This window comes from Motacilla alba, chromosome 1 (genome assembly GCF_015832195.1).
Source record: "Motacilla alba alba isolate MOTALB_02 chromosome 1, Motacilla_alba_V1.0_pri, whole genome shotgun sequence".
In the NCBI taxonomy this organism is placed as follows: Eukaryota; Metazoa; Chordata; class Aves; order Passeriformes; family Motacillidae; genus Motacilla; species Motacilla alba.
In genome coordinates this window covers 60,897,485-60,911,928 of record NC_052016.1, presented here as the reverse complement: position 1 = coordinate 60,911,928, position 14,444 = coordinate 60,897,485, and the positions used below count along the sequence as shown (strand labels likewise).

Here is a 14,444-nt window from a genome sequence, read left to right as displayed (position 1 = left end):
AAAGAGCTAGGGAGAAAGATTTCTATAAACAGTGCTGTAGTCTTTGTGATGAATTGGGTGTAACAGTGGAGAGTGGCAGAGGTGAAGCAGGCTGTCTGTTAAACAGGAAACGAGTGATTAACATTTTTTGTTCTACTGATCATAATTATTCCCACTGGCTGAAAAAAAAATAAACACTGCTTAGTCTCTCTTTACTATAGCTGTAGAATAAAATTTTGAGCTATTAGTCATTCTGACATTGTATGGATGAACTGCTACTTTTATTACTTAAAATGATTTTTTTTCAGTTTTGTGAACTTTGTCTATAATTGTGATTCCTGTTTTCCTTGCAATAACCTGCTTTGGCTCTGCATTTGAGGACAGCTTTTCCTCAGACCATTATGGCTGTGTGGTGTCTGTGTCCCTGCAGAGTTGCATTTCTGGTCACTGCATTAGAGCCCACAGTGAACAATTGTAAAGGAGCTATCTGCCCTCCACAGATCACAGCAGCCTTCCTCAGGGCTTGATGGACTCCAGATGACTTCAGTGTTTTTAACCCCTTTGATGGGCACACCTTAGCAGCGGTGCACGGTGCTCACCTCGACTGTGCTGTCCTTCATTCGGTCTGGTGTTGGCATAATGCAGGTGTTCCCTCACCTTTCCTGAACAAAAGATGTAGGCTTTTGGACATGCAATGGCAGTATTTTGTGGGACTGGTTTGAAAGACTGATTATTTCCCTGACCTCTGATGTTTTATTAATTGAGTCCTTTATCAGCTTTTCTGTGATAGCACCTGGTGTCTCGGGTTATTCACAAGTCCTCCTGCTTTGCTGGTTTTGTGTTACTGAAGTAATTGCACAGGCTGCTCATGAAGGCCAGAGGTCTGAGAGTGCTTAAGGAAAGCAGAGAAGAAGCCCTAGTTTGAAGGGCATTCTGACTTGGAGATATTCCTCTTCAGTGAAGTCTCCTTGTTGGTCTCTTGTGTCACTGGTGAACTCGTTTCATCATAAGCTGTATATATCCATATATATGTTTCATATTTGTGGAAAACAAATATTTATTTATAAATATGGAACCCTTATATTTGTCAAACACTTGTTTTCCATCTGTTGGAATAGAAAGCTGGCAGCATCAGTTTTGTAAAGGCAGTATTAGAATTTGTCTGGATCACCAAAAATAGTTATCCCTGCTACCTTTGAATTTTTTTATCTGATACTTATTTTTCCACACTTCACAACTTTGAATGTTGTGATAAATGAAGTTGATAATTGAAGCCATCATTTATCCTGATGACTATTTTCTTTTTTTTTTTTTAATAATGACACCGAAGTGCCTTCTTATTGTTACCTTTCTTTCACCTTTGAAAATGGATAGATTTTCGACAAACCTGTTGGCTGTCTTGGTTCCCCAGATGATTTTACCAGAGGGATGAAGGTGCATATGACAAATTTCATTAAAAATCTCATGTTTTTCATGTGCATTTTTTGTCCCTTTTTTTTTTTCCTAGCCCGTGTCACTTAGTTTCCTTGGCTTTGAAATCCTAGCAAATGTCTATATATTTGGTGCCTATATGCTGATGATCCATCATGCCTGTATTGTGCTCACAGAAAGAAATGTAGTTACAAAACACAGTATTGACACTCATGTAGGTGATGGTTAACCTGGCTGAGGCCTTGTCTCTCTCTTGGAGGTACAGAAAACGTAAGAGTGGTTAAAAGTTTTGGTTGGGGTCATCATATGTGTAACAGTATCCAGGTGCGTGCTTGCCCTGTGTGCTCACTTGACACTGTGAACCTTGTTTATGGTTTTTACTTTTATTCTTCCTAAATGCCTGTGTAGGGAGAGTGGGCAGTGTTATCATCCCATTAGAAATGTGCAAACTGCCATTATGGTTAAGTGCTTTCAAGGAGTCTACCGAGGATGAGGAAGAGGTTATAGGGTGTATTGGTAAATACTCAAATACGTGTCAACAGAGTTGCCCGCTCTGACATGTAGGCTTGGACAGCCAAGTCTTAAACATCAATGTCTGAAGCTGGGTATGCATTTTCTGTTCCTGCAGAGAACAGGAATGATCCAGAGAAGAACACTCCAGTGGTTGAGAAATCCCCTCCAGTCTCCGGTGGCAGCAGGATGCAACCTGGAGGATGGCTAAGCACCTTCAGTGTTCAAAGTTTTTTAGCCTTTGACAGCTATGAGGAGGAATCACATGATAGTATAAATCTGTGAACCTGAACTTGAATGTACCAGGACTTAGATTAATGCCACTGACATGTGGCCACAAGAAGCCCCTTTGTGTTCAGGAGACTTATATAGCAACCATATAACAGTAACACACACTCCATCCTTTCTTGTACGTTCATACATGGGAAAAGGGATGCATTGCTGAAATCTTACCACATGGAACAGTTTATGGAAGTGTCTCTGTGTTTGGAGATGGTGTTTCATAGGTAGTGGTCTGGGTAAGACTTCTCACTGTGCCACCACATGTAATGGAAAACACAGAGAAACAGGGCAAGGTCCCCCTAGGAAGAGAGAAGTGTTTCTTCACTTTTTCCAGCTGATACTTCTTAACTGTTTAACAGTGCTGGAGAAAAATGAAGTCAAACAAAAGCATCTCCCCAAGAACAAAGGACCCAAAAAAGTATGACCTCTTTGGGAGGAAATCCTGCCCTTCCACCTTCATGCAGCTGCAGGTGGCAAGTTTCCAGCATGTTCTAAATATGACTCCTTGACCTGAGGCTAAGTGACATGCTTTCTGTCCATACTATTACTGGACAACAGAGAAGGTTTCTGAGCTGTAATAAAAAAAATACCACAACTGGGTGGCAAAATAAGCTGTTTCTTTAGTGTTTGAGGCCTCTGACACTGCAGTGTGGTTGTGTTGGTGAACACTAGTGTCAGAAAATGTGTGCTGTCTATAGACCAAATGCTTATGACTGTCCAGCACTAGCTCTGAGGCAAATCCAAGCTCCATGTGCAGCATCGGCATCTGAACTTTTTGTATTTCATAGTTATTAGGTAAGACAAACAGGATTGCCTTACACCAGACTGTTGTACCAAAGGAAATTCTGGTCTGGAGTTACCAATGTTTTCTTTCCTCCTTGGGCTCTTCATCCAAGTGCTGTAAACCTGGCAGTGCAGTTGGAAACCACAGCAAAACGGGTGCAGGCGGTGTAGCTATTGCAGGCAAACCTGCCTGTTTTGCCAGGCATGATCTAACTAAGCCTTTGATAGATGCTACATGGTGCCACTTGCCATGGATAGCCCCTGCTGCTGCTGTCCGGCTGTTAATGCTGAATGAGCTGTGAGCAAGTGTGCTGGAGATCTTCCTGGCCTCTGCACACTTTCCTAGGAGTGTTAATGACTTGTTCTTAGAGTGGCGCTTGCCACTGAGGCTCCAGGAGGAGGATGATGTGAACATCTGGACCTGCTGTAGAGTTCCTATACAAAGACCTAGAGAGACAGGTTGAATGTCCATATGCAAGAGCATATGGAAATCCTGGGGGATGAGGTCTTCACTTCTCTGCTGCAAAACTTTTGCTTTGATGTTGTCACCACAAGGAGATTGTGCTGGCTCAGAAACCTGCTATAAGCTGTCATTAGTAGGATGTGCTACCACAGCTGATGGTAGAACAAACTGGCAGCTTGTGTAGGCCATCCCCTTGGAAGAGGTGTACAAAGCAGTGGACTCCTGAGATGTCATCTGAATGAAAACTTAGTGGGCAGTCATTAGACTGTTAATTTTAATGGAAATCCTAGACTTATGTGTGATAGAAGCAGTGTTGCTCCTGTGGCCTCCCAGTTTGTTATGGCTGCATCTTCTTCCAGAGGCCAACTCCTTCCTACCTTTGTTACAAGTTACTTGTTAAATCTCCCTGAGATGCCATGGCATGCCTTATTGCAGTGCTATCAGCATATGCACCTTGATAACAAATACACTTGTTTTTGTAAAGTGTATTGACTCTGACATCCATCCCTCACTCTCCCTTTTGATGGCTCTCAAGGCACTCTGGTGGGATGAGAGATGCCTGTGCCCATGGGTGAAAGTATGTGGGTGGGAGAGACCATGAGCACTTGTAGGTGCTTTTACAAATTTGGGGTCTTGCAGTGCCCCAGATAATCACAAATCCACAGCGTGATCCTGCTTGGAGAGGTTTGCAGTTGGGTTAAAGAGGAGCTCTGCTTCCCTCTGCTTTTGGTGTTCCAAGGTCTGGGGTGGAAGAAAGATGGCCAAGTGTCAGTGTATGGTCTCACTTCAGTAAGTATAGTGTTGTCAAGTTTAACAGAGCAACTGAGTTTTCAGGTGTTTAGTAAAACACCAACCCAATTTACTAAAAAAAAAAATATTAAATGCCTCAACTTCAGTTGGGATAGGGATATAATTTTTCTCAGCAATTAGTCAAGTTTAACTTAAGTTGCGTGTTTTGCTATTTATATCTTGGGTTTAAATGCAGTATTGGATATCAGTAGCGCTGTTGGAAATGTCAGAAGTACAGCTGAATTATATAAATACGTAGATTCAAGGGAATAATTATCTTGGCTTCATGAGTTTTATTAACCAGGATATGTTCTTCACATTGCGTGTAGCTGATACTGGTTTTGCATATTTTGAGTGTTAAATCAGAAAGTAGCAATAAGCATGTCCACAGTTCCTGGTCTGAATGCTGAAGTAAGTTTACTTTTTCTCAGAGGTAAAAACTCAATCCCAGGAAGCTCTCCACAGGTGGCAGCAGGGCTGCTGCCATCCTGACCCAGATTTTGATAAAATTCTAGTGCAGTTACGCTCAGTGTGATCTGGCGTGCCTTGCTGCTGTGCGAAGACCCGCTTCAAAATGCATACGCTTGCTTTTGGAATCATTCAGGCCAGGTTTTGGGAGGCTTTGCTTCAAAGTCCAGGTGAAACCCATGGCTGAAGGCATCTCCGCAGCGTGCTGGGGCTTGTGGTGCCGCCACACGCCCCAGCCGCTAACAGCTGCGCCATTCCTCCAGCTGCCAAGATCCACTGCTGAAACTATACTTTTTTATCAGGTCATGTTTGCATCTGGCAAGGATTTGTAGACACAACATCATTAACAGCAGTGCATATTTTCACAAGATTTACCTCTTCAACACTTTTTCCAAGTTAGTAAATCATAGCTTCTTTAATGTCCTGCTGGCTGCGTGAAAAACAGGAATTTATGTAACAAGCTCTGGGCCGCAAACCTTTTCCTGTTAGGAAAATTTTTTTTTGTTGCTGGCAGAGTTGGGAGACAGCTCTGTTACTCAAAGAGCGACCTCAAATGTCCTCGGTACAATAATACCAGATTATAACATTTTTGATGACTAAGGAATAGCAGCGATTTCTTAAATATTTAACACTTGTGTAACAAAGAAGAGGGAGCTGAGCCTCATCACGGTGTTTTCCCTGACCAATGTTTTGTGTGTTTGGTATGACTATTTTGATAGTAAACAGTGATCCTGAGCCAACCGGCTATGTTTACAAAATACAGTAAAAAAATGAACTGGCGCAGGAGGTTTTTTAATCAACAGCCGCACAGAGCAACTTTCTTGCGACATTTGTGGAGCTGGACTTGTGTCAGCCACAGATTCGTCTGTGGCCCTTGAATGAAAACAACGGGCTGCGCCAGGCCGGCCTCACAAGGTTCCTCGGCCAGCCCCTGGGGTGCGGGCAAGTCCAAAGATGGAATTCCAGGCTTACCTTCTCTATGTGTTAGCTGCACCTGGTGCAAATAAAATTCCACGGCCTTCCCTAGCACCCTGTTGCTAGATCAGAGATAGTGTTTTGGTTGTAAGGTTACCTGAAGTGAAGAAATACAGTCTTACTTTTCAGTTTCTAGAATGGCTTCCTTTTGAAATTGAGTAAGGAAACACTCAAATCATTGAGTCGTCATAGAATGCTTTGGGTTGAAAGAGACCTTAAAGACCATCTAGTTCCAATCTCTCCTGCCCATGGGCAGGGTTACCTTCCACTATTCCAGGTGGCTCAAAGCCCTATCCAGCCTGGCCTTGAATACTGCCAGGGATGGGGAATTTTTGATGGTGTCTGTTTAAATGGGATAACTTGTAAAGATGGTTCTTCAGAGGAGAGGTTGGAAAGGCTTCTGAGTTCAGGCACATGGTTTGACTCAGTGCTGTGCTGGATGAACAGTCAGTGCCTTGAGGCCATGCTCTGCCATCTTCTGGTGTTAGGGAGCGTCTTGTGCCCCTGTTTGGGGTGAAGCTGCACTTCTGGGGGCACAGTCTCAAGTCAGTAGCACCTGTAAGGTGTTGGCGGACTGTAACACCTCCTTGCTGGCCTCATCTACTGAAAGTCTCCTCTGTGATCCCAGAATAACCACTTCTATTGAGCTCTGCAGAAGGCCAGTCTTGCTTTGTCTGTTCTGCTTTCCATGGTCCTGTCGGAGTTTCCCCCAGGTCAGGGTGACCCCGAAAGGTGGAAAAGTCTCTGCTCCAACCCGTGCCTTCAAAGAAGGACTCGATAGTCTTCAGTCATCCGGTCTCAAGGTTGTTTATTGCGTGTTATTTAAAAGATTTTCTGCCTGAGCTGCTGCGGTCTGCTCAGCACACTGACCTCCCAGGGGCTGGTGCCATCTTTTATATCATACGTTACGTATCAAATGTTTATGGATTTTCCCCAGTGCCTATTACCTATATTGAATGGTGACTTTCTACTCTAAACCAATCTGTGAGTGCCAACATCACCATGAATATGGAGGTTAGGAAGGAGAAAGAAGGAGGACAGGGCACGCCCAAATCCCTCCATCTTAGAACTCCTGACCCCCATGTACAAAACTTAGACCCCTGTGTACAAGGCCTAAAACCCCCCTGTACAGCACTCAAAAACTCTTTCCTTCACCTCGTGACTGCTTCTACTATAATACCTAAACTTTTGTGACTTGTAATTCTTCATACAGAGTTGGTAATTTGCTTCATGGGCTAAGATCGAAATGCCATGTGTCTTTGGCTGCATGCCAGGGTCTCAGAGCCCCCTGCTAGGGGCTCAGGCCATCCAGGGCACCCAGAGGGGTGTCCTGGGTTCCGACATGGTCCAGAACATATCATGGCTCTTGCAGGGAATTTGAGCCTGTTGTCTCTGGTTTAAGCCGTGAGATGACTGTTTGTGCCTGGAATGCCTACTTAAAATCTTTAGACAAGTTACTGAAAATTACTCTGACTGGAAGGGACAAAGTGAATTACTGATTTCTCTGCCATTGGTTTTAAACATTTATTTCATGTGTTGTTTTGTGGTTCCCTTCTCCTTGTTCTGCATGAATTGCAGTCCTAGCACAGACCATGGTACTGTCTCACCCTTCTCTTAACATCTATGGCTGCTTGTTTTCAGCACTCTTTGAACTTGTGGCCTTTTGTTAGCAATTGTGTTAAGATGCAGGAAAACTTTTCTGTTGATACAGTGTTTTTTACACATCCTCAGCAGAAAATTATGTTAACAAAATAGGTTTTTTACAGCTTTGCTAGTGCAAAGATTAGTCTCTTGTTAACAGGTCAGCCTGTGGCCTTCCATTTTGGATTTTTTTTTTATTTGTCTGTATTTAAGAACAGAACATGAAACATTACTCATGGCTGAGGAGGTCAAAAAAAGCTCCAGTACCTCTGGCCATTCTTGGCACAAGATATCTGGTGCCTTCAGGTATTCAAAGAGTCAATTTTCCATATTAAAATGTTGATTTTGAAAGAGAATGATGGTTTTAAGACTAAGGGTTTCATTACAAGCTTGTCTGTGTTCTTTACATGCCTTTATCTTCTATGATTTCTTGGGCAATTTATGATGTCTACTTATAAAAATTAAAACCTAATCCTCAACTGGTTTTCTATATGTATTTTCTCATAAAACACAAGCAATACAAACCTCACTAATGCTCAGTGGCAATAGTGACAGTTAGTGTGTTGCGTGTCTGTAGGGTTTTGGGATGTGTAGGATGAGAATCCATTATAAGGACCATAGAGCAGGATCTAACATTCCTGAACTTTGCATAAAATAATAATTTAAAAAAACCCATAAATACAGTGAGGTTCGCTCATTAGATGACTCACTTCAGTCATCTTCTTGATCTTCTGGCTTCTTTTTTCTCCTTTATGTGGAATTTTTATTTCAGAATGGTTCCTTCAGTTTTATTGAACTTTTTATAATGTCAGATGCGATGGAGGCAGATGACAGACAAATTGACATGGCGACTCTTTGCAAGCTTGTTTCAGCCAGTTCAGAGTGATGAGGAGATAAAAGAGGTTTCCAGGCTGGCATGTTTTCTTATTTAATGATTACCCCTGTGTTTTCTAACAAAATGAGAGTATGCTTACAAAAACAGGTGTTAGTATGCCATAAAAGATGCATGTCTTCTCCATTTCTTACATGCTATTTTGTTTTTCAGAATTCAATCCGTCACAACCTGTCTCTGCACAGCAAGTTCATCAGAGTGCAGAATGAAGGAACAGGGAAGAGTTCCTGGTGGATGCTCAATCCTGAAGGAGGGAAGAGTGGCAAATCTCCTAGGAGGCGAGCAGCGTCCATGGATAACAACAGCAAGTTTGCGAAAAGCAGAGGCAGAGCTGCCAAGAAAAAAGCAGCCCTTCAGTCTGGTCAAGAGGGAAATGGTGATAGTCCCGGATCACAATTCTCAAAGTGGCCTGCAAGTCCCAGCTCTCACAGTAACGATGACTTTGATAACTGGAGTACATTTCGACCTAGAACGAGCTCTAATGCTAGCACAATTAGTGGAAGACTTTCTCCTATTTTGCCAGAGCAAGATGACCTTGGAGATGGGGATGTGCACTCCATGGTATACCCATCATCAACCACCAAAATGACTTCTACTCTACCAAGCCTTTCAGAGATGAGTAATTCTGAGAACATGGAAAATCTTTTGGATAATCTCAATCTCTTATCACCTAATACATCAATGACTGTGTCAACCCAGTCTTCATCTGCCACCCTGATGCAGCAAACACCAGGTTACTCATTTGCATCCTCGACCACAAGTATAGGTTCACCAAATCCTGACTACAGGAAATTCACTTATGCTCAAGCTAGCATGAGCTCCTTGTCCCAGATTCCTATGCAGACTCTCCAAGACAGTAAATCAAGCTATGGATCGATGAGCCAATACAGCTGTCCCGCGGGACTTCTGAAGGAGTTACTGACTTCCGACTCTCCGCCGCACAATGATATCTTGGCATCGGTGGACACCGGTGTTTCCCAGGCTGGTGGCCGGGCGCTGGGCCAAAATGTGCTGATGGTCGCCAACTCGGTGGTGCCCAACTACGGCAGCCAGCCGCCCCACAACAAAATGATGAACCCCAACGCCCGCCCTCACCAGGGACATAACCAGCCAGCGCCTGCAGTCAATGGCCGTGCCTTGTCACACACAGTGAACACCATGTCACACACATCAGGGCTAAATCGCCTGTCAACAGTGAAGACTTCGTTACAAGTGCCTATGAGTCACCCGATGCAGATGAATGCCATGAATCCGTATGCCCCTGTTAACAGTTGCAATGGCTACGGGAGGGTGGGAATTGTTTCCCTCCACCAGGAGAAGCTTCCCAGTGACTTAGATGACATGTTAATTGAACGGTTGGACTGTGACATGGAGTCGATTATCCGTAATGACCTTATGGATGGAGAAACGTTAGATTTTAACTTTGACAGTGTATTGCCTAACCAAAGTTTTCAGCACAGCGTAAAGACAACCACACACAGTTGGGTGTCAGGCTAGGATGTAGTAGGAGGTAAGCTGTGCTTTTCATAATAAATCTGCAAAACACCTAAAGGGAAAAGAAAGAAATGTCAAGATGCTTAAAATCTGGGAGTTCTTTTGTGTTGGCTTGTGAACTCCCTCGGTAACAGTCAGTCACTTTCCAGTCCTTTGTTAGTTTGGGAGTCAGGTTTGCACTGGTGCATTAGGACTGTCAAGTACCGACTTCTCTTACTTCATGTGGAGCGCTAATGTTTTGTCATCGATGTTCTAAACAAAAAACTTGCTGGTTACTAGCCAGTAATGAATATTTTTTTTTCCCCATTTAAATATCTTAAAGCTAGCTTGAGCATATTTTAATAGATTTATTCATCTGTTGTGAATGTTAATTTGTTCTTTTTGTTGTTTTTTCTTTCTTCCTAGGAATGTTAATTTGTTCTTTTTGTTGTTTTTTCTTTCTTCCTAGGCTATGGTTAAATTCTCCAGACTTGTCTGACAGCAGGAACTGAGAAAAGCAGTACAAAGATGTCCTTCACCTTTCTTTTTAATTTTCTTGACAAAGCTGTGCACATGCACTAACTTTTTTTTGGGTTTTTTTTTTTTCTTTTGCCTTCCTTTCGTCAGAGTTGGCAGCAGAGAGAGTATTTTCCTGTACAGGATGTTTGCCCAAGGTTTGCAGGTTATGTGCTGCTGTAGATAAGAACTGTGCCATTGGAAATTTCGTTACTCTGAAGTGCCAAATTCACTACACCATATAATCACAGCAAAGACTCTTACTTACATCATGTTGTGCTTTCGGTTTTGTACAGTATGATCTGTAGAAGAAGAATTGTTTTTTAAGACTGTTTCGGTCTAAGAAAAGTTTATAAACTTTTGTAAGAATACTGTGATGATCTCATGCCCTAAGTAAGTTTAACCTTCTTTGATGTTACCTGTGTTTTGATGAATTGAGATAACTGTGGACTTGCCTTGCAGCAGTACGAACTGTGTTATTTTACTCAAAATTGCCACACATTTCATATGGGAATAGAATAGCCTGTTAAATATGATCCTACTAAACTCACTGACTATTCAAAGCAACCAGTAGGTTAAATGCCATTTGATAATTTACCTGTATTTGTGTAAATTTATGCAAGAATATATCTGGATTTCATTGTCAGATTAATCACTTTATTGTTGGGCTTAAGATAATTTTTGGAATACTTTCCAAGTTATTTTTCTTATAATTAAAATCTACTTTTGTTACATAGGCAACTTTGAAAAAAAATAAATCTGAGATCTGGCAGCATTCATAACCTCTTCATTTTGTACAGTATTTTAACTGGATTAAGTACACGTTTTTATAAATTTCCCTAGCACCTGGGAGTGCTAATGATGGAAAAGCTTAATAAGGATCTTGAATACAAAACATTTCTGTCCCTTTTTTGTTGTGTGATGTATAAATATAGAACACTTTATGTTTAGAAATATTTAATCAGTTTTATATATGCATTTTTAGAAATGTCATCTGCTTCTATTACCATTTTAACTACCACAAAGTGTTAAGTATTCATTGTTAAAATGCTTGTACAATGCTTCACATTTATATTTATTTCATGGAGGTCTCATAATGTTTGTGCGCTCAAGAGCAGGACCTTTTGCATAAAATTTGTAATTCTAGTAAAATTCAGGACAAAATCGTCACTTGTCTTAATTAGCACTAGTTGTAGGGTTCATCAGTGTTTCTGTTTTAAAGCAGTAGATTTGAAGAGGCAAAAATGCTACTTTTCAGTGGGAGGCTGAAACTTTGACCTTATTGCAGGACAAAACATTACTTTTTTCAAAAAGAAAGATAAAGTAAGTGGCAAAGTTATACAAATGCATGAGGTTTAGGATAGGGGAGAGCATTAATAACAGAGATCTTGTTTCTGTGGAAAAACCTGGTCTTGCTGGAGTAACCACACTCACTGACAGCTACCTGAGCATTTTCAGGACTAGGTCTTAGAATAAACGATTTCTGATTTTTTGTAATTGCATGATGCAGTTTTCATGGATGTGTGAGTAAGAGGCCATACCTGTCTTTTCTCTGGTTGCTACACAACATTTATGTTACAGAAATCCTTCGAGCAGTTTTTTATGCACTGACAGAATTAACAGGTTGTTTTTTTGGTTTTTTTTTTTTTTTTTTTGCAAGGGCTGGCTGTTACGAAGAAAGGGAGAAACAAATATTTTTACACTGATTTTTCTTTGTGTATACAGCTCACAACCAGAAAATGTCCTAACTGAAACTCATCTTCCCTGTAGTGATGGTGCATGGTGGAGAAGGAAACAGGACATGCCAAGTAATGAAGTTTAGTAACAAGCCATATATTTAGTGATCCTGTTATGACTTTCCTAAGGCTCTGCAATGTATTTATTGATGTGCTAGCATTTAGCTCCCTGTTGGGCTTAAATCACTACTAATTACAGCTGGTCCTACTTTTTTAGATATGCTATTATGGTTGTCAGGCAGTTCCAGAGGCTGATGTGATACAGGATCTTCCCCAGCGTGAAATTGGTCTTTGAACTTGTTTTGAGCAAAATCAAATGTTCTTAGAGCCAAATTCTGTCTGCTGCATTTGCAAAAATGTTTGCTCCCAAATTGGCACTGATACATACATGTAGGCCAAAGTTGTCATAAAATCCACCTCTGCACGTAAAGAAAGCAGTAATCAATGCTATGCTCCATGGGGATGCAGCTGAACATGCTACATTTAACAATATACCTCCTGTTTATTATTTACTGCTACTGTATAACTTCCTGTAAACAGCTGTTTTATTCCTTTCCTTTTATACCTATGAATAACATAAATGTAGCCTTACCTTAATTACAACAGTCTCTAGAAAGCCCTTTTAATTATTGTGGGGAAACGGTTGTAGGTAATCAGAGATTTGGGCTGCATGGTCTATTTGGCTTTTTTTGGGGTTTGGTTTTTTTTAATGTTGAGGGTGGTTTTTTGTTCATTTGTTTGGGGTTTTTTGGTTCTGTTCTTGGGTTGTTTTTTTTTTTTGCGGTGCCATTCTAATGTTTTGCAATTGTAATTCTGGAATACTGTGAAGTTGGTGAAGGAGCATGTTGTCTGCCTTGAAAACAAACATTATGTGACCTCTAGTTATAAATCCTTTTTCAGTAAAAGTACCAAGTTTCTGGAGTAACTTAGTTTGTCAGAATTGTTGTAAATGATTGGTTTGTGAATTGTGCAGATGATCTTACCTATGCAGCCTTGTTTTTGACTTTTCTCTGGTTTGTACTGTTATTAAAAGTTTATTGTATTATAGAGCTGTTGAGATATTTTAAATATAAAGATGTATTGTTTCCATAATATAGCTATATGATATATGTTTAGGTAGTAGATGCATTAATTGGAAAGCTCTGCTTTGATAAACTGACAGTTTGCCTACACTTATAAGCAAAAATCATATTGCTTATTATTGGCTTAAGTCAACAGAGCATCCCTGAAAAGTTAAAATTGGACCAATTATAAAACAGTATAAAATTTGCACTTGTTAAACCACTGGATGTATGTTAGTACTTTTTTATTTTTTTACTGATTTGAAATTCCTATTTTCATTATGAAATTGCTAGGATTCTTAATTTATGACTGATTTTAAATAAGGTATTCTCATTATTATTATTATTATTATTATTATTTTGGTAATCGTAATATAAGATGCAGCATGGTTTATGCAAGCAAAAAGCAAATTTACTCAACATGAAAACTGGCCTCTTTTTTGAAGGTGTTCCACAAACCAGCAATATCTGAGAGATTGGCATGTGCATACTGCTAGTTCTATTTGCGAGTGGTGTGACAGCTCTTCAATGCTTCACTGCTCTTAGTCACATTGCAAAATTAAAATTCATACGTGGATATTTTCAGAAAAAGTGCCTGATGTACTTCTACAGACACATGAGAACAATCCCTGACAGTTTGTTGTATAAAGCCATAAATGTATATAAATTATGTTAAAAAGATTTTGTGTCCTTTCTTGTATACAGAGAATGAGATTTGTACCAGGATTCTACTTGTGATTAGTAATCCTTCTACTGAGACGTTGTCGTAATCACTTTCCTCACCGTGTAATCTTTTTAATGATGATGATCCCATTTGGACAATCCTGATGGCATTAGCAATTTTATACAGAAAAATACCTCATGGTACCAAGTCTTGCCTGGTGAGATAACATATTAAGGAGCAAACACTAACTGCAGAATAGTTAACAAATTTTTCATTAGCTGGTACAAAGGAATTTTTCTCTCTTAGCATTGCTTCTGGATTTGGAACTGTAGCAGGTACAGGAACCTAACAGGGCTGTGTTACCAGTGTTTAATCACAACCTAGTGTGCTAAAAGTAACTTGTTTACAAGTCTCTGAGACTAAACGCAAGAAGAATCCATGCCTGACTGCCAGGGCTCACGAGACAGCTTTGTGTAGAGGTGTTTTGTTACTGGAAGGTGCACGGAGCAGCGTCAGACCGTGCTGCCAGTGCTTCAACAAGCGTAGTTCAGAAAAAATGGCAAAAAGTCCTGAAGTCGTTTCAGAATGGGTATTTGTAAGTATAATTCTTAATAAAATTGCTATGACATGAGATGGTAATTAGTGTATCAGAATGTTATGTAATACATTATTAAAGAATAATAAAAAAGGGGATGTTAACATCCATCAAACCACAGGAAAGAATTAGTCTTTTAGTCCAAATTACACGTTAGAACCTAATGCTTTTAAATGTGGAAGAGAG

The 14,444-nt window shown here is 40.5% G+C and overlaps 1 protein-coding gene across 1 annotated transcript in view; it reads left to right on the top strand.

Moving 5' to 3' along the window:
- The window catches only part of FOXO1 (forkhead box O1), a 61,918-nt gene extending 48,238 nt beyond the window's left edge, over positions 1 to 13,680 (top strand). Inside the window, exons 2-3 of the mRNA XM_038128669.1 lie at positions 8,367 to 9,723; positions 10,156 to 13,680. Coding sequence (XP_037984597.1) covers positions 8,367 to 9,710 — 1,344 coding nt within the window. The 3' untranslated portion in view covers positions 9,711 to 9,723; positions 10,156 to 13,680. The remainder of the gene's footprint in view (positions 1 to 8,366; positions 9,724 to 10,155) is intronic.
- Positions 13,681 to 14,444: the final 764 nt, after the last annotated feature.